The sequence below is a fragment of the Haliotis rubra genome, unplaced genomic scaffold (genome assembly GCF_003918875.1).
Source record: "Haliotis rubra isolate DU_JTF1 unplaced genomic scaffold, ASM391887v1 Scf28, whole genome shotgun sequence".
In the NCBI taxonomy this organism is placed as follows: Eukaryota; Metazoa; Mollusca; class Gastropoda; order Lepetellida; family Haliotidae; genus Haliotis; species Haliotis rubra.
The window spans coordinates 2,473,156-2,494,467 of NW_025766891.1; the positions used below are offsets into that span (position 1 = coordinate 2,473,156).

A 21,312-nucleotide genomic window follows, 5' to 3' on the forward strand; every position below is an offset into this window, starting at 1 on the left:
AAGGATAAGGCTGGAAGAGTCGACATCAAACATCGACCTTGGAAGAGTCTCTATGTAACACTGTATTTTGTTCAGGCTGGACGGACGAAATATTAAGTATAAAGGAAGGAATGAAAATTTCAGTGTATCAATGAAGAATGCATAAACGTTTAATATACAGCATCTAATCTACAGATCTATGTCTACGAGTGACGGACAAAGAACGTCGCCTTTTCGATCGGTTCAAACACATCAGTAAGGTCGCCTGTATTGGCGATCACCCTCAGTCGCCAAATTAATCATGTGAGTTAGTAAAACATCACAGATAAGATAATGTTCTAAAATTGGTGTGGTCCAAGAATTGAGTGAGAACAACTGCTGTCGTTATGATATCTGGTGACAAGTTTCTTACAATACCAGTCATCACGGCAGATCTTTGGGCCGGCTTATGCATTTCCCAGTCACAAGCCACTGTTTCATATCTGTGTAATGCTTTCTCGTAATATTACCATGTAACTTGGAACACAACTGACACCTCCAATCAAACTCCGTACTTGCTGAATGAATGTATTCATATTTGTGCTTCTTAGCAAGAATATCTCCTATAGCTGTCTCATTTCTCTCCAAATATTTGATATAGTTTGCCAAACTCTTGGGACTGTCAAATGATGCCGTATTGATAAAGGTTCCTTCTGGCAGAAGACGTGCATAGTCAGCGCCTCCACGAACGATGGGAATAGCTGAAGTCATGAACGTGTTGTAGAACTTTTCTGTGATATAGTCTTTACATAAGGAGTTTTCAAACGAAAGATAAAACCTATACGTGGTGTTTAGGAGACTAAGACACCCGAGGGACATTTCTTTCGGGCAGTCAAAGCTCTTGTTATACCTGCAGGCGCCATAAATGTCGACATCGATATGTTTTCGCAGTTCTTGAACATACACTTCCCTCTTTGACGGTGTACCACAGTTACTAACAAACCAAGCTATTGATCGGCTTTTTCGTCTTAGAACATCACTTATATTCACAGTGCCTCCTGTATACAAGATCCTATTGTAAGGAAAGGGTATATCCGAATCCAAACGGTACGTCAATGTCCAGTTAAAACGTCCATTCCAATCAGAACGGAAAATCGTGTTTGAAAAATAGTGAAGAGGTGATTCCCATCCATACATAATCCACACCTGGCCCATGTTGTTGTTTGGGTGTTTTGAAGCAGGCAAACCCACACCATGGACAATCACAGCATCAGCTGATGAAATGAGTGCCTCGTTCGTACTTATTTCACACGAACGAACCTTACAGTGGTCGAAGGATTTTGCAGTGTTCAACCAGGCTGGAACGTTCATCCACACAATACGCTTTACTGTTCGGTTTTGTGAACCTGCTGACGTAATCTTCACACTCTGCCAATGAAGCACGAGGGGGTGCTTTTGAGAGACTTCTAAGAGGGATACTTGTTTCACGTTAGGTGTTGTTGACATCAAACTTTCCACGACAAACACATCCAATGATTGAGTCATTCTCAAATAGAAAGCTACAGCAGCCAAACATGTCACCACGCACATAAAGAAACAGCCTTTGTAAGTGCAATTCATTGAGGCTGATTATAAACCTGAAACAAAAAAAGGTACATTTGAACAAGATGTTGTATGTTATAAGTCTATACTACCTATTATTGGTTTGTATTACAAGGGGGTATGCACATTAAATGAAACACCGAGAACAAGGAGGGTTGGTCTAAGTTAACGCTCATCACATACCGAACGTGCATTTGTTGCACTGTTTCAACTACTGCGCTTACCCCCTTGTAAAAATACAAACCAATAATAACGATTTGAATTTATGATCGTTTGCTAAACAACTTTTATTCTAAGTTGAAAAAAATTCAGAGATGTAAAACGTTCAGTTGGCAAGTTATAAAAATGAGGATTCGCAATCTTAATTTCACTTTATTTGATTTACTTTTTTGTTTAAAGTGAAATTCATCGGTACGTTTTCAACGCAAACAGACTGTAGACACTTTTGATTCACGAATGTGTCACTCCCCCATCCCTCAAACACACACAAACCATGCGCGCGCGTGTGTGTATACTAAGTATTCATGTATATATGGATGGATCGATGAATAGATATACAACACGAATTTCCCTCCACCTTAAAACCTTCCTTCCTGATAACAAGGGAGTAGGTATACTTTATCTATGTTATAATATCTTTGTTCTCTTTAAGGATGAATGAAACCACAACATAGATTTGGATTGTACATTTTCAATCAATGATTAAAAGACATTGAGAAACCCTGATACCTGATGGACGTGTTTGTAGTGTTGTTTATTCAGCACTTCTCAAAAGACTGTATTAACAAAGTGAGTGAGTGAGTGAGTTAATATTTAACGTCACATCGGCAATATTTCAGCCATATCGTGACGAGAACATTCGATATTAGAATGAAATATATGTATATTATAAAAAACCTGCCGACGAAGGGCAGTAAAACAACTAGAATATCACAGATATCAATATAAAACTAGCGAACAAAGCTAAAATATTCCAAGACAATACAATGTAAAAATGGGCTATAGATCGCCAACAACTGAAGGTAGATCACCATACTAGGAACCATGGGGACTTACATTACTTTTGCTACCTGCATGGACCCTAGTTGGATTAACACCATCCCTTCAGCCATTGGCGACAGAAGAGAAATCTAGCCATAAATTAAAAGCACACATATTCTACGATTAAAAACCTGGTACACTTAAATTGACTTTGAAAGTTTGGGGACTTACGTACCCCCTCAGGAGGACAATAATTTTACGCTACGTCAACCCCCTTTGAGGGTACAGCCACTAACAATCTCAGTTACTAATATAAACTACCAACAATAAAATATTTAACTATTTACAAATCAGTCAACAAATCTATTTTTTTTTAAAATGCAATAACTAAATGAGAACTGACATTATTAAAAAGATCATTCAGAGTTTTGGATTTGAAATAGATATCCCTTGTGATGGAATATTCAATGCAGTCAAGCAAGACATGCTTGACTGTGATCCTTTCATCACAAGGGATACAAAACGGAGGATCTTCGCCTTTTAATAAATATTCATGAGTATATCTTGTATGGCCAATGCGACATCGTCGCCTAATGACCTCCTCAAATCTGGACTGACAACCCAAGTAGGTGTAACCAATGTAGGGTTTTATTGCATGTAATTTATTAATACCTACTTGGATGTCCCACTTCTTTTGCATCAGATCACGGATATAAGATCTTATAGCAGCCTTGTAATCAGAGTAAGGAATAAGAAGTGGTGTCACAGATTTGTTGAGTGCTGCCTTAGCAGCAAGATCGGCCATTGTATTCCCAGAAATGCCAACGTGGCTGGGTAACCAACAAAAGACGATGTCGCATTGGCCAGTAGCAAGCTCATTATATAATTCAATAATTTCTAATAAAAGTGGATGTTTACAAGAAATATTTTTAATAGCCTGAAGGCAAGAAAGAGAGTCAGAAAATATGATATATTGTTGATATTTAGTGTGTTTTTTAATATATTTTAAGGCTGTTAATATGGCGTTTGCTTCTGCTGTAAAAATAGAGCTGTTATCTGGTAAACGAGAGGAGATTGTTCTGGATCCAATGACAGTTGCACATGCCACCGCGCCATCATCCTTGGACCCATCAGTAAATAAGGATTTGTATGTATTATATTTATTTTTTAATTGATTATATTCTTGTTCATATTGTAATTCATTAGTTTGAGATTTCTTAAACTTTGTCAGAGTTAGGTCAACTTCAGGCCTCACCAGTTGCCAAGGAGGAGAAGAAAGAAGACGGGAAGGAGCTATATTTTCCAGCTCAATGCCGGCTGCAGAAATGAAAGGCTTAATTCTGTGCCCAAGAGGCGGAACAAGAGAAGGTTTTTTATTGTATAAATCCTCATAGACGGGATGAAAGACACAGTTAAATGCAGGGTTAGACTCGCTAGAATATAGTTTAGTAATGTATTGTAAGGATAATTTTATCCGACGTTGTGTAAGAGAAGGCTCATCTGCTTCAACATATAGACTATCAATAGGAGAGGTTCTAAAGGACCCAAGACAAAGTCTTAGTCCTTGGTGGTGGACAGAATCAAGAAGTTTTAAGTTGCTTTTGCAGGCTCCACCATATACGATGGAGCCGTAATCAAGCTTCGAGCGGACCAATGATCGATATAGGTGGAGCAGAGTAGCTTGATCCCCTCCCCACTTTGAGTTGGAAACAACTTTCAACAAATCAAGTGCCTTCAGGCATTTAGCTTTAAGTGATTTAATATGCGGTAAAAAAGGTTAAATGGGAGTCGAAGATTAGACCCAAGAATTTGGCCTCCTTAACAACTTTGATGGGAGTGCCATTTAAAGATAGTTCTGGATCTTTATGCGGCTTATATTTTCTACAAAAGTGTAGACAATTAGTTTTGGACTTGGAAAATTTAAAGCCGTTTTCAAGACACCATTTATTTATTTTATTTAAACACAACTGCAATTGCCGTTCAATAGTATGCATATTTTTACCACGACAAGAAATATTAAAATCATCCACAAAAAAGTGATCCATCAATTGAATCGTTTAAAACCTTGAATAAACTGTTTATTTTGATACTAAACAATGTGACAGACAAAATATTGCCTTGAGGGACACCCTGATCCTGATTATAATGATCAGACAGGGTTGAACCCACTCGGACTTGAAATTGTCTGTCTTTTAAAAACTGTGAAATAAAGAGAGGCAAACGGCCTCTCAAACCGAAATCATGTAAATCCTTCAAAATGCCATGCTTCCAGGTCGTATCATAAGCTTTCTCAAGATCAAAGAAAATTGATACAGCATGTTGTTTATTTACTATAGCATTCTTAACGAAGGATTCTAAGCGTACCAAATGATCGATGGTACTACGATTTTTCCTGAAACCACATTGGATATCTGTTATAAGGTGATTGGTTTCAAGATACCAAGTTAATCTGTTATTCACCATACGCTCCATGGTTTTACAGACACAGCTCGTTAAAGATATTGGTCTGTAATTAGACGGATCTGTATGATCCTTGCCAGGTTTTGGTATTGGAACTACAATGGCATTACGCCACGAACGAGGAAATTCTCCAGACGTCCATATTTGGTCAAATATATCTAAAAGTGTCATCAGACATGGTTCCGGTAAGTGTTTCAGTAGCTGGTAATGTATATTATCATCACCCGCTGCAGTGTCATGAGCTTGCTCAAGAGCAGTATGTAGCTCATGTAATGAAAACACTTCGTTATAATCTTCACCGTTATTTGATTTGGAATTAAGTTTTGTCTTTTCCTTTTGTTTCTGATATCTCTGAAACTCAGGGACATAATTTGTCGATGATGAATTTTTGGCAAGGGTTTCGCCAATTTTATTTGCAATGTCAGATTTATCAGTTATCAAGTTATCACCATCTTTAAGATGGTGTACAGCTGATTTTGAACCTTTGCCTTTTATTCGCTGAACCATGTTCCAAACCTTAGACATTGGCGTGCGCAAATTAATTTTGGAGACATAATTTCTCCAAGATTGTCGTTTGTTTTGTTTAAAGGTACGACGTGCCTTTGCATTGAGTATTTTAAATTTATTTAAATTATGGACAGTTGGATGATGGCGGAAATAACGCTCCGCCTTTTTCCTCGCTTTTCTGGCTTGTCTACAGTCTGTATTAAACCATGGTTTTCGTACATGTGGAGTCGTAGAGGACTTGGGTATACACTCATCAGCTATTTCATTTAAAACATCAGAAAAGGTTTGAATGGGATCAGTTGTATCACTGAAACATTCAGGTCGCAATTTAGATTGACATAAAGTTTGATATAAAGACCAGTTCGCCTTCGAAAAGTTCCATCTTGTATACGATGGAGAATCAGAAGGAGTTATTTCTGAAAGTATAGTTGGGAAGTGGTCACTTCCACAAAGGTCATTATGAACAGACCAATCAAATTCATTCAGGAGGTGTGAATCTGCAAGAGATAAATCCAAAGAAGAATAAGTGCCAGTTGCAGGATGAAGATAGGTGCTTGAATCATCATTAAATATGCACAGGTCATTATTGGAAATGAAGTCTTCAATTATTTTACCTTTAGTATTAGTGGTAGTACTGCCCCAGAGTGGTTTGTGACCGTTTAGGTCACCCATGATAACACATGGCTTTGGGAGTTGATCATAGAGTGATTGAAGATCAGTCAGCTGAAGTGTTGATGAAGGTGGGATATACAGAGAGCACAATGTAAATGCTACACCCAGAGTAAGTCGCACTGCAACAGCTTGGAGATTAGTGTTAAGAGTAACAGGGCTGTGAATTACATCCTGTCGAATAAGGATAGTAGAACCTCCAGTGGCTCTATCACCTGGAGGGGAAAAATAATTATAGGCTTCAAACTGACGTAAGTTAAAATTATCTGTCTGTTTCAGATATGTCTCTTGCAGACAGAACGCTGATGGCGTTAAATCCTGGAGTAATAGCTGTATTTCATTAAAATTTGTCCGGAGTCCTCTACAGTTCCACTGCACGATATTGGTAGATAGACCTATCTTTTAGGCGGATTAATTGGGGATCTACCCCGCACCGTTTTCGAGGGCGACAAGCTATGTGCCCTAGAGTGGACGTTTTCGGACACGTCCATGTCCTCAAGTGATCCGTATTTATTAAATAACTTGATTTTATCATCTAACCCCTTGGGGGCTCTGCCACTTTGTTTCTTTGAATCTGGCTTCGGTTTGCCTTTGGTCTTAACAATTGGTTGAACGTTTGACGTTGATTGAGACCGTTGAGTTGACTGAGAAGAGGCGCCACGGTCACGAGATGGTTCTGATTGGACTTGGGGAGTACCAGGAAGTGGTTCTGCAGTTTGTGTAGATATTGCAGGTGACAAAATCTGAGGAGAATCGGTTGTAAGCCAGGTTAAATTCGTCTGACAGCTCACAGACGATTTGGTTAGTGGAGGAGTTGAATCAGACGATGTTTTGGCTATGGATGCATAGGATTCCTTAATTTCAGATCGTAAGACAAGCTTTTTGGCATCAGTAAAACTAATGTTTTGGGTGAACTTGATCTTATTGATCTCCATCTGCTGTTTCCAGATCGGACAATCTTTTGAGAATGATGAGTGATTTCCTGCACAGTTGGTACATTTCTTAAAGTCACTGTCACAATCTTCTGTTGTATGTGTCTTCTCACCACAGTGAGCACACACAACAGACAATGTGCAAGTACTAACCCCATGACCAAACTTCTGGCATTTAAAACACCTTAAAGGATTAGGTATGTAGGTGTCGACATTAATGTGACAATATCCTGCCTTTACTGATCTGGGAGCATTTGGAGAGGAAAACGAAAACAGGTACGTATTAGTCTGAAAGGTTTCCTGGTTTTTACGTGTTGTAAAACGCTTAACGTATGTGACCCCTTGATCTTTCATTTCGGAAACAATATCAAGTTCAGACATGTCAGCAAACAATCGATCTCTACCTCTAATGATTCCTTTGCTGGTGTTCAGTGTTCTATGAGGAGAGACTGACACTGGAATGCCGACGAATGTTTCAGTTGACATCAGGTTATTAGCCTGCGATCTTTTGCTGCACTCAACAAGTAATGCACCTGAACGTAAACGTTTGATATTTTTTACGTCACCGGCAATGCCTTGTATGCCTTTCTGTATTGCAAAAGGGTTCAATTTTAATCTTGTGCTATCTCGAGTCTCAATCACGAGAAAACGTAATGGATGTGGACAGTCGTTGTTCGTTATCATCTGGATCAGTGTCAAGTGGACGTTTTGTTTTTTAAAGGGGGGTTTCGTATGCCATGGTTAGTTTTTAATGGTTCATCATCCGAGCTCCCCACCCACCACGGAGTATCACAAGGACAATGCTAAACACAAGTGGGTCTCCAACTTGTAGCACCAAGGATACTCGGACGATATACTCAAGCAAAAAAAACTAAAAGATTAATTTTTCCACCAGATTGGCCCATGAGTCACCGCCTTCTGGGTATAGTACTCTAGGCAAATTACAAAAGTGAAATATGTTCAAATTCAAAAACAGAAACATGAAGCCAAGTCATTTCAGAAAACATTTTGCATAGTGTCTAAAACGTGTGTATCAAAATATACATACACAGGGCTTGGCATGACCAGCCGATTGATACAACCGGGCCAGTTCTACCACCCGTCTAGGTGAAGTCAGGGCCGAAGTGGTGTGTTGGGCAAAGGAACACTGTTCCTGGAACCAGTGCCCTCAACCACCAGAATCCCGTCCTCCACCGACACAGGGGCGCAACCCACGGCAAACAGGTTGGTGGACCAAATATCCCCCCGGGTCCGCAACGGGGGGTTGAAGGGCGCTTAGCGTGACCCAGCAACCACCACGAGGAGGTGGCCCTTCATGGTTGCCCTATTAACAAAGTAAATTGATAACAGAGCATTGAAAGCCCTAGGTCAACCTGGAGTGAGTGAGTGAGTTAAGATTTAAAGTCACATCGGCAATATTTCAGCCATATCGTGACTAAAACTAGTTCTAACTTTGTAATACAGACATATAATATATAAAACCCTGTCAACGAAGGACAGTAAAACAACTAGAATATCACAATTAGATTTAAAACTAGCGTGGAAGGTTAAAACTAATAGCACTATTAGGACAATACAAGATAAAAACAGGCTATAGATCGCCAACAACTGAAGGTCGATCACAATACTAGGGACCATGGGGACTTACAGTACCTTGGCTACCTGCATGGACCCTAGTTGGATTTACACCATCCCTTCAGCTGCTGGCGATTGTAAGAAATGTTAGCTACAATAAAAATGACAAAAATGCTACGTTTAAAAATCCTGGTAAGTTTAAATTGACTTTCGAAGTTTTGGGACTTACGTACCCTCTCAGGGGGACAATATTTTTACGATACTTCAACCCCTCTTGAGAGTACAGCCACTAACAATCTAAGTTACTAATCAAACTACCAATCATTAAAACACAGCTATATACAGAACATATTAATCAAAATTCATTAATGAAATCAATTTCTTTTAAAAAACCAAGAATTAAATAAGAATTAACAGTAGTAAAAAGATCCTTAAGTGTTTTTACACTGAAATACTTATCCCTTATGATGGAGAATTCAACACAGTCAAGCAGGATATGCTTGACCGTAACTCTCTCATCACAAGGAATACAAAACGGAGGATCTTCACCATTTAACAAATATTTGTGAGTGTACCTTGTATGGCCAATACGACATCGTCGCATGATGACCTCTTCAAATCTGGACTGACAACCCAAGTAAGTGTAACCGATATAGGGTTTTATTTCATGTAATTTATTGATACCTACTTGAGTGTCCCACTTCTTTTGCATCAGATCACGGATATAAGATCTTATAGCAGCCTTGTAATCAGAGTATGGGATCAGAAGTGGTGTCACAGATTTGTTGAGGGCTGCCTTAGCAGCAATATCAGCCATTGTGTTCCCAGAAATGCCAACGTGGCTGGGTAACCAACAAAAGACGATGTCGCATTGGCCAGTAGCAAGCTCATTATACAATTCAATAATTTCTAATAAAAGTGGATGTTTACAAGAGAGATTTTTAATAGCCTGAAGACACGAAAAGAGAATCGGAAAATATTATGTATTGCTCATATTTACGGTGTTTATTAATATATTTAAGAGCTGTTAATATGGCGTTAGCTTCTGCTGTAAAATAGAGCTGTTATCTGGTAAACGAGAAGAGATTGTTCTGGATCCAATGACAATGGCACAAGCCACCGCGCCACCATCCTTGGACCCATCTGTAAATAAGGATTTATGAGTATTATATTTATTTTTTAATTGATTATATTCTTGTTTATATTGTAAGTCATTAGTTACAGATTTCTTAAACTTTGTCAGAGTTAGGTCAACTTCAGGCCTCACCAGTTGCCAAGGAGGAGAAGAAAGAAGACGCGAAGGAGCTATATTTTCCAGCTCAATGCCGGCAGCAGAAATGAAGGGCTTAATTCTGTGCCCAAGTGGCGGAACAAGAGAAGGTTTTTTATTGTATAAATCCTCATAGAGGGGATTAAAGACACAGTTAAATGCAGGGTTAGACTCGCTAGAATATAGTTTAGTAATGTATTGTAAGGATAATTTTATACGACGTTGTGTAAGAGAAGGTTCATCTGCTTCAACATATAGACTATCAATAGGAGAGGTTCTAAAGGACCCAAGACAAAGTCTTAGGCCTTGGTGGTGGACAGAATCAAGTAGTTTTAGGTTGCTTTTACAGGCTCCACCATATACGATGGAGCCATAATCAAGTTTCGAGCGGACCAATGATCGATATAGGTGGAGGAGGGTAGCTTGATCCCCTCCCCACTTTGAGTTGGAAACAACTTTCAACAAATCGAGTGCCTTCAGGCATTTAGCTTTAAGTGATTTAATATGCGGTAAAAAGGTTAAATGGGAGTCGAAAATTAGACCCAAGAATTTGGCCTCCTTAACAACTTTGATGGGAGTGCCATTTAAAGATAGTTCTGGATCTTTATGCGGCTTATATTTTCTACAAAAGTGTAGACAATTAGTTTTGGATTTGGAAAATTTAAAGCCGTTTTCAAGACACCATTTATTTATTTTATTTAAACACAACTGCAATTGCCGTTCAATAGTATGCATATTTTACCACGACAAGAAATATTAAAATCATCCACAAAAGTGATCCATCAATTGAATCGTTTAAAACCTTTGATAAACTGTTTATCTTGATACTAAACAATGTGACAGACAAAATACTGCCTTGAGGGACACCCTGATCCTGATTGTAATGATCAGACAGGGTTGAACCCACTCGGACTTGAAATTGTCTGTCTTTTAAAAACGTGATATAAAAGAGGCAAACGGCCCTTAAACCAAAATCATGTAAATCCTTTAAAATGCCATGCTTCCAGGTGGTATCGTATGCTTTCTCGAGATCAAAGAATATGGATACGGCATGTTGTTTATTTATGATTGCATTTTTAACAAAGGATTCTAATCGTACCAAATGATCAATGGTACTTCGATTTTTCCTGAAACCACATTGAATATCTGTAATAAGGTTATTGGTTTCAAGATACCAAGTTAATCTGTTATTCACCATACGTTCCATGGTTTTACAGACACAGCTAGTTAGAGATATCGGTCTGTAATTAGACGGATCTGTATGATCCTTGCCAGGTTTTGGTATTGGGACTACAATGGCATTACGCCATGAAGGAGGAAATTCTCCAGACGTCCATATTTGGTCAAATATATCTAAAAGTGTCATCAGACATGGTTCAGGTAAGTGTTTCAGTAGCTGGTAATGTATATTGTCATCACCCGCTGCAGTGTCATGAGCTTGCTCAAGAGCAGTATGTAGCTCATATAATGAAAACACTTCATTATAATCTTCACCGTTATGAGATGCAAAATTAAGTTTTGTCTTTTCCTGTTGCTTCTGATATCTCTGAAACTCAGGGACATAATTTGCCGATGATGAATTTTTGGCAAGAGTTTCGCCAATTTTATCTGCAATTTTAGATTTGTCAGTTATTAAATTATCGCCATCTTTAAGATGGTGTACAGCTGATTTTGAACCTTTGCCTTTTATTCGCTGAACCATGTTCCAAACCTTAGACATTGGCGTGCGCGAATTAATTTTGGAGACATAATTTCCCCAAGATTGTCGTTTGTTTTGTTTAAAGGTACGACGCGCCTTTGCATTGAGTATTTTAAATTTATTTAAGTTATGGACAGTTGGATGATGGCGGAAATAACGCTCTGCCTTTTTCCTCGCTTTTCTGGCTTGCCTACAATCAGTATTAAACCATGGTTTTCGTACATGTGGAGTCGTAGAGGACTTTGGTATACACTCATCAGCTATTTCATTTAAAACGTCAGAAAAAGTTTGAATGGGATCAGTTATATCACTGAAAAAATCAGGTCGCAATTTCGATTTACAATTATATTGAAATGAAGACCAGTTAGCCTTCGAAAAGTTCCATCTTGTGTACGATGGAGAATGAGATGGAGTTATTTCTGAAAGGATAGTTGGGAAGTGGTCACTTCCACAAAGGTCATTATGAACAGACCAATCAAATTCATTCAGGAGGTGTGAATCTGCAAGAGATAAATCCAAAGAAGAATAAGTGCCAGTTGCAGGATGCAGATAGGTGCTTGAATCATCATTAAATATGCACAGGTCATTATTGGAAATGAAGTCTTCAATTATTTTACCTTTAGTATTAGTGGTAGTACTGCCCCAGAGTGGGTTGTGACCGTTTAGGTCACCCATGATAACACATGGCTTTGGGAGTTGGTCATAGAGTGATTGAAGATCAGTCAGCTGAAGTGTCATTGAAGGTGGGATATACAGAGAGCACAATGTAAATGCTACACCCAGAGTAAGTCGCACTGCAACAGCTTGGAGATTAGTGTTAAGAGTAACAGGGCTGTGAATTACATTCTGTCGAATAAGGATAGTAGAACCTCCAGTGGCTCTATCACCTGGAGGGGAGAAATAATTATAGGCTTCAAACTGACGCAAGTTAAAATTATCCGTCTGTTTCAGATATGTCTCTTGCAGACAGAACGCTGATGGCGTTAAATCCTGGAGTAATAGCTGTATTTCATTAAAATTTGTCCGGAGTCCTCTACAGTTCCACTGCACGATATTGGTAGATAGACCTATCTTGGAGGCGGATTAATTGGGGATCTACCCCGCACCGTTTTCGAGGGCGACAAGCTATGTGCCCTAGAATGGACGTTTTCGGACACGTCCATGTCCTCAAGTGATCCGTATTTGTTAAATAACTTGATTTTATCATCTGACCCCTTGGGGGCTCTGCCACTTTGTTTCTTTGAATCTGGCTTCGATTTGCCTTTGTTTTTAACGATTGGTTGAACCTTTGACGTTGATTGAGACCGTTGAGTTGACTGAGAAGAGGTGCCACGGTCACGAGATGGGTCTGATTGGACTTGGGGCGTACCAGGAAGTGGTTCTGCAGTTTGTGTAGATATTGCAGGTGACAAAATCTGAGGAGTAGACATAGCAGATGACAAAATCTGAGGAGAATCGGTTGTGAGCCAGGTTAAATTCGTCTGACAGCTCACAGACGATTTGGTTAGAGGAGGAGTTGAATCAGACGATGTTTTGGCTATGGATGCATAGGATTCCTTAATTTCAGATCGTAAGACAAGCTTTTTGGCATCAGTAAAACTAATGTTTTGGGTGAACTTGATCTTATTGATCTCCATCTGCTGTTTCCAGATCGGACAATCTTTTGAGAATGATGAGTGATTGCCTGCACAGTTGGTACATTTCTTAAAGTCACTGTCACAATCTTCTGTTGTATGTGTCTTTTCACCACAGTGAGCACACACAACAGACAATGTGCAAGTACTAACCCCATGACCAAACTTCTGGCATTTAAAACACCTTAAAGGATTAGGTATGTAGGTGTCGACATTAATGTGACAATATCCTGCCTTTACTGATCTGGGAGCATTTGGAGAGGAAAACGAAAACAGGTACGTATTAGTCTGAATGGTTTCCTGGTTTTTACGTGTTGTAAAACGCTTAACGTATGTGACCCCTTGATCTTTCATTTCGGAAACAATATCAAGTTCAGACATGTCAGCAAACAATCGATCTCTATCTCTGATGATTCCTTTGCTGGTGTTCAGTGTTCTATGAGGAGAGACTGACACTGGAATGCCGACGAATGTTTCAGTTGACATCAGGTTATTAGCCTGCGATCTTTTGCTGCACTCAACAAGTAATGCACCTGAACGTAAACGTTTGATATTTTTAACGTCACCGGCAATGCCTTGTATGCCTTTCTGTATTGCAAAAGGTTTCAATTTTAGTCTTGTGCTATCTTGAGTCTCAATCACGAGAAAACGTGGCCAGTAATCAATGGAGGTGGACAGTCGTTGTTCGTTATCATCTGGATCAGTATCAAGTGGACGTTTTGTTTTTTTAAGGGGGGTTTCGTATGCCATGGTTAGTTTTTAATGGTTCATCATCCGAGCTCCCCACCCACCACGGAGTATCACAAGGACAATGCTAAACACAAGTGGGTCTCCAACTTGTAGCACCAAGGATACTCGGATGATATACTCAAGCAGAAAAACTAAAAGATTAATTTTTCCACCAGATTGGCCCATGAGCCACCGCCTTCTGGGTATAGTACTCTAGGCAAATTACAAAAGTGAAATATTTTCAAATTCAAAAACATAAACATGAAGCCAAGTCATTTCAGAAAACATTTTCCAAAGTGTCTAAAACGTGTGTATCAAAATATACATACACAGGGCTTGGCATGACCAGCCGATTGGTTGAACCGGGCCAGTTCAACCACCCGTCTAGGTGAAGTAAGGGTCGAAGTGGTGTTTTGGGCAAAGGAACGCTGTTCCTGGAGCCCTTGCCCTCAACCACCAGAATCCCGTCCTCCACCGACACAGGGGCGCAACCCACGGCAAACGGGTTGGTGGACCTAATATCCCCCCGGGTCAACAACGGGGGGTTGAAGGGCGCTTAGCGTGACCCAGCACCCACCACGAGGAGGTGGCCCTTCATGGGTGCCTGGTCAACCTGGAACTGCTTCAGAGCTTTTGCTATTATAAAATAGGTCGTTAATCTATTCATATATTTGTGTACCCATATAAGGCAAGGAACAGTACTAGTGCATTGACGCATTCGATTTGCCTGATGAATATGCAATAATCTATTATATCATAAGGAGACAAAATCCTTTACATAAACAAGAAATATTTTTGCACGAATTACAAACTATTTCTCAAAACGGAAGGGCTGCTTGTAAACCACGACGCTCACACAAAGCATATGAACAGTAAATCTTCCAATAAATGGCACAAATCCTATTTATAATGAATACATTGTTGCAACTGGATATAACAGGTGAGGTGAGGTGAAATTGGGTTTAACGTCGTACTTGAGAATATTTCGCTCATATGACGACGTGCATGCGCGTGTATGTGTATGTGTGGCTGCTTGTAATAGCCCAGACTGAAGCTGGTTTTATAGTGCTAGCCCACTGAGATACCATGCCGCAGTGTAGCAATGAATACCCCACCCAGACACATTATACTGACTCCGAGCCGACCAGTCCTTGTTGTACCCATTAATGCCGAGCGCCAGGCGGGGACCAACCAGTACCATATTTTAACGTCTTTTGGTATGACGCGGTCGGGGATCGAACCCGCGACCTTCCGCTCTCCGGGCGGACGCTCTAACCACTACACCACGGAGGCGGTCGGATATAACAGTATGTGCAGTGTGCGTCCAATATCCTTTGAACTGAATGGAGATATGTATAATGAGCATTTTCCCATGAATCACCATCAACAATTGACTGTCCAAGATGTTCGTGAAAAGGTCAGTGACCCCTGACTCGGTTGCGATCCGCTTTTTCATTGTTATTGATAAACCTGGCTAAATCACCATCAGCATTAATGAGTGAGTGAGTGAGTGAGTTTAGATTTTAAGTCACATCGGCAATATTTCAGCCATATCGGGTTTAATACAAGGTACAGATTTATAATGATTAAAACTTAAATTATAAACACCTGTCAACGAAGGACAGTAAAACAACTAGATTATCACAAATATATGTTTAATACTAGCAATTAACTATAGAGGACGATACAAAATAAAAAACGGGCTATAGATCGCCAACAACTGAAGGTAGATCACCATACTAGGGGCCATGGGGACTTACAGTACCTTCGCTACCTGCATGCACTTTAGTTGGATTTACACCATCCCTTCAGCTGCTTGCGATTGTAAGAAATGTCAGCCAAAATTAAAATAACAAGAATACTACGTTTAAAAATCCTGGTAAGTTTAAATTGACTTAGAAAATATGGGACTTACGTACCCTCTTAGGAGGACAATAATTTTACAATGCTTCAACACCCTTGAGGGTACAGCCACTAACTACCGGAGTTATTAATGGAATATTCAACACAGTCAAGCAGGACATGCTTGACCGTTATTCTTTCATCACAAGGGATACAAAAAAGGAGGATCCTTACCTTTCAATAGGTATGCATGAGTATATCTTGTGTGGCCAATACGACATCGTCGTATGATGACCTCTTCAAATCTGGACTGACAACCCAAGTAGGCGTAACCTATAGTTGGTTTTATTTCATGTAATTTATTAATACCCACCTGGATGTCCCACATCTTCTGCATCAGATCACGGATATAAGATCTAATAGCAGCTTTGTAATCGGAGTATGGGATAAAAAGTGGTGTCACAGATTTGTTGAGTGCTGCCTTGGCAGCAAGATCGGCCATCGTGTTCCCAGAAATGCCGACGTGGCTGGGTAACCAACAAAAGACGATGTCGCATTGGCCAGTAGCAAGATCATTATACAATTCAATAATTTCTATTAAAAGTGGATGTTTACAAGAAAGATTTTAATAGCCTGAAGGCACGAAAGAGAATCGGAAAAGAGTATGTATTGTTTATGTTTCGTGGGTCTTTGAATATATTTAAGAGCCGTTAATATGGCGTTTGCTTCTGCTGTAAAAATAGAGCTGTTATCAGGTATTCCAGAAGATATGGTTCTGGATCCAATGACAGTGGCACATGCCACCGCGCCACCATCCTTGGACCCATCAGTAAATAAGGATCTGTATGCATTATATGTATTTCTTAATTGACTAAATTCTTGGTTATACTGTAATTCATTAGTTTCTGACTTTTTAAATGTGGCTAATGTTAGGTCAATTTGTGGCCTAGCCAATTGCCAAGGAGGAGAAGAAAGACGACGGGAAGGAGCTATATTTTCCAACTCAATGCCGGCAGCAGAAATGAATGGTTTCATTCTTAAACCAAGAGGCGAAACAAGAGAAGATTTCTTATTGTATAAATTTTCATAGAGGGGATTGAAGACACAGTTATATGCAGGGTTAGATTCGTTAGAATATAGTTTTGTAATATATTGTAAAGATAATTTTATACGGCGTTGGATAAGAGAAGGCTCATCTGCCTCAACATAGAGATTGTCATCAGGAGAAGTTCTAAAGGACGCAAGACATAGTCTTAGGCCTTGATGGTGGACAGAATCAAGAATTTTAAGGTTACCTTTGCAGGCTCCACCATATACGATGGAGCCATAATCAAGTTTCGAACGGACCAATGATCGATACAGATGTAGGAGGGTAGCTTGATCCCCTCCTCACTTAGAATTGGAAACGACTTTTAGCAAGTCAAGCGCCTTCAGGCATTTGTTTTTGAGATATTTGATATGCGGAAGAAAAGTTAAATGTGAGTCGAAAAATAGACCCAAGAACTTGGCCTCCTTGACAACTTTGATGGGAGTGCCATTGAAAGATAGTTCTGGGTCTTTATGCGGCTTATATAGTCTACAAAAGTGTAGACAATTAGTTTTAAACTTCGAAAATTTAAAGCCGTTTTCAAGACACCATTTATTTATTTTGTTTAAACACAACTGCAGTTGCCGTTCAATAGTATGCATATTCTTACCGCGACAAGAAATATTAAAATCATCCACAAAAAGTTATCCATCGATTGAATCGTTTAAAACCTTGGAATGAGTGAGTAAGTGAGTTAATATTTAACGTCACATCGGCAGTATTTCAGCCATACCGTGACGAGAACAATCTATCAATTAAACCACAATAAATATACATCATACCAACCTGTCGTCGAAGGACAGTAAAAATATAAGAATATCACAGATTTGGTTTAGAACTTGTATGTTGTACTAATATCCATGACTGCAGAAAACAATACAAAATACAACCAGGCTACTGATCGCCAGCAACTGAAGGTAGATCACCATACCAGGGACCATGGGGACTTACAGTACTCTTGCTTCCCAGCTGGATTTACACCATCCCCTCAGGTGCTGGCGATATTGCAGAAATTTAGCCGATCATTAAAAGAACAAATATTCTACTATTAAAACGATGGTAGATGTAAACATTATTTGAATGAAATGGGACTTATGTACTCACTTAGGGGCACAATAGTTTTACGGTACTTCAACCCCCGTCAAGGGTACAGCCACAAACAAGCTGTTGTAATAATTATATCCTACCGAGTTATAAAAGACATCACTATGTACATCAAAATTTATGAATTAAGTCTATTTCTTTTAAAAAATCCAAGATTAGGATGAACGTTATTAAAAAGATCCTTTATTGTTTTGACACTATAACATTTATCACTTGCGATGGAAAAATCAATACAGTCAAGCAGGACATGCTTGACCGTGATTCTCTCATCACAATTAAAACCTTGGATAAACTGTTGATCTTAATGCTAAATAAAGTGACAGGCAAAATACTTCCTTGTGGGACACCTCCGCATTTATGGTTAAATGCCCCATGGATAATACTAATAAACATAATGATAATATTTGTACTTATATTGTGCTAACCTCCAGATTCCAGGCTTATCCTCAAAGCCCTTACATTATTGCCAATGGATCAGTGTGCACTGCAACCTGAGCTGCAATATAGGGTTATCAGTAATCTCATCCCATTGGGTATCCATTCACTGCTGCGTGAACCAAAAAAATCTTAACGAAGCCGCTTGCCTACGGTGAGACACATGTGTTACATGGTTCTTTCGAATCTTCTTTATTTCTGAACTGTAGGCCAGAGGCCCGGAGTACACGTAAAAACAGTTATAATGGGTGAGTTGTACAAGCGCTTTTGCGTTTTAACAGTGAATGGTGTATAGACATGGCAAGGAGCTGTACATTTTCGGTTGACATTAGTAAACAGAATTTGTAAAATGTGGGACAGGACGTATACTTAGATGGTATATAATAGCTCCTTAGATCTTCATACTGTGGACAAATTAGAAGGACATGGCATTCACCTTCAGCAATATCCCTGTCACACATTTTGCAGGATTGGTTCTCAGTAGCATGACATATTCTTTTAAAATACATTAAATCATAATAACCACATCGAAACTGCGATAACGACACTCTTAATTTCCTTATATTTACAACTGTTAAATACTTTTACACATAAAATGTTGTTTAAACAATATACGAATAAGAACATTTTCCAGTTTGGATATTTCTGGTCCACTCTTGCTGAAAGCAATCCTTACATCGTTGTTGGACAATGGATAAAAAAACTGTAGCATCCCCAACTCCCTGTCCAACTCATGCATATCCAAGGCCAAGTTGGAACAATGTATTTTTAATTAGCATATCCTAGTTATGTGTATTTCTACCCTCACTTGCATTTTCAACCAAATACAGTAGCATCTTATAGGCTTTTAAGGGATGGCGGTGAGGACGCATTGAGATGACTTTCAACCAATATAATATAGAACGTTTCAGTGCCAAGATATAGAATGGGTATCTTCCGCATTAACCTCATACAATATCACTAATTGTTGATCTGCGGATGTCAAGAAAACTTTTACATTCTTGCAACTGTACTTTTTCAATGCTTTTAAACCTTTGAATACCCCATACCTGAGAACCATAAAATAGAATTGGCAGTATTTTAGTGTCAACGATTTTAAAATATAATTCATATGAGAGATTTTCAAACTTAAACAAACTATGCGAGCCTTCTTAGCTTTATGAGTCAGATTGTTTATAGTTGCCTGCCAAGTGAGATTTCTAGTAAATAGCATACCAAGGTAATTGTATGATGATGAAACTTTAATTGGAGCAAGTTTGTATATCCACTTTTCCGTTCTAGAAAGTCTGCCCCCATGTTTAAATACAACAATACTTGTCATGCTTAAATTTACTTGGAGACTCCATCATTCGCAGTAATTCTCTAAAATATCAATTTGCTTTTGGAGTCCAATTACCGTATCAGAAAACAGAACAACATCATCAGCAAATAAACGAAGGAATAACTCGAGTAAGTGTTACATGGATCAAGGAATACAGTTGGTTTTCTATGGCAACGAATTCAATTTAAACTTAAAAGGAGGGTACAGCTCGTTTTCTAAGCAGATCTTCAAAACCTATAGCCCGGGTGCTCCTCCAAACAGCAAAGAAATATTATAACAAATGAGAGGTACGCTTGGACTGTTTACTAAACACCCGCCGGCGGCCAGGTCACTGTTGTCATTGCATTCATCTCCGAAGCAGACAATTTCGTGCACGATGTGGAAACTGGGTTAAGTACTATTTATGGAAATTCAATGGTCTGCTCTACGATTGAGTTCAAATTTCACATGAAAATATAGAAGAGACATTATCAGCCAATGACTGGTGACTGACGCCTAACATAGTTCGTGTACTAAGGTGCAAGAAAGTGAACGGCAATACATTCCCTCGACAAAATAACAACAGCAAATGAACATTACCTTGAACAAGAACCCGGCCCGGTGTCCGACAGTAAATGTAAGCCTGTTACGTGATCACGCCCTTGTGTCATCTATCGTCCTTTACGTTGTGGGAACATCTGCTCTATGACTATCCCTTTTCCTCAGTCCTCCTCTCGAGAACAGGTTTATCATTGTTAGGTCAACCTTGTCGGCAGGGGAGTTTTTTCCAGGTCGTTGCTTATAGCAGGTATACAAATATGTCAGGCTCAGCAAAACATTATAACTTCTCCACACCATGTAACCACACATTTTGGTTTTCTTATGTTTGATACAAAGAAACTACGATTGTATAATATACCTGCATAACACCAATGGGGCTGAGGGGTACCCATAAAGAGAAACGTACATATATCCTAAAGGAAAAAGGTAATTGTGCCTAGCAAAAAATTGCATAAAAAATAAGTTATTTGAAATATAACCCTAAATAAACATGTAGCAAAGCAATTTGCATGAAATGTGATCTCACGTATCGTGCGTGGCACGTGCCATTTGTGCACAATGAACTTACTCATTTTTTGCATGCTTTTTGACACCACACCTGATATTGAAAATTGGAGAACTGTTGATAATTCTCTAACCTCTGAATGTTGTGGAAAACACGATAATTGCAATCTAAACTGTGCGTACGTCATGCCAAGGCTTGCAGAAAGTCAGAGTCTCCGCGCCGTGTGTATGCTAGAAACTGGAATGGCCCAAAATGAAGTGGTCAGACATTTTGGTGTCCATCAAAACACGATCTCATCTATGTAGACGTTTTCAAAATAATGGAAACACGAGAGATATGCCTCGGACCGGCCAACCATGCGTGACGTCACGCCAGCAAGACAACCAAATTCGGCTGACCCATCTATGGAATCGATTCCAGACTGCCAGTTTGATTGCTCAGACCATTCCTTGCTTACTTCCA

At 39.2% G+C, this 21,312-nt stretch overlaps 1 protein-coding gene across 1 annotated transcript; it reads right to left on the reverse strand.

The window, feature by feature from the left end:
• Positions 1-131: 131 nt before the first annotated feature.
• Positions 132-20,613, reverse strand: LOC124281135 (glycoprotein 3-alpha-L-fucosyltransferase A-like). The gene is made up of 2 exons (XM_046717162.1): positions 20,385-20,613; positions 132-1,595 (listed from the first exon to the last, which is right to left on the reverse strand). Exon 2 carries the CDS (start codon positions 1,576-1,578, stop codon positions 403-405), a length of 1,176 nt encoding a protein of 391 aa, XP_046573118.1. The 5' UTR covers positions 1,579-1,595; positions 20,385-20,613; the 3' UTR covers positions 132-402.
• Between the last annotated feature and the right edge of the window lie 699 nt (positions 20,614-21,312).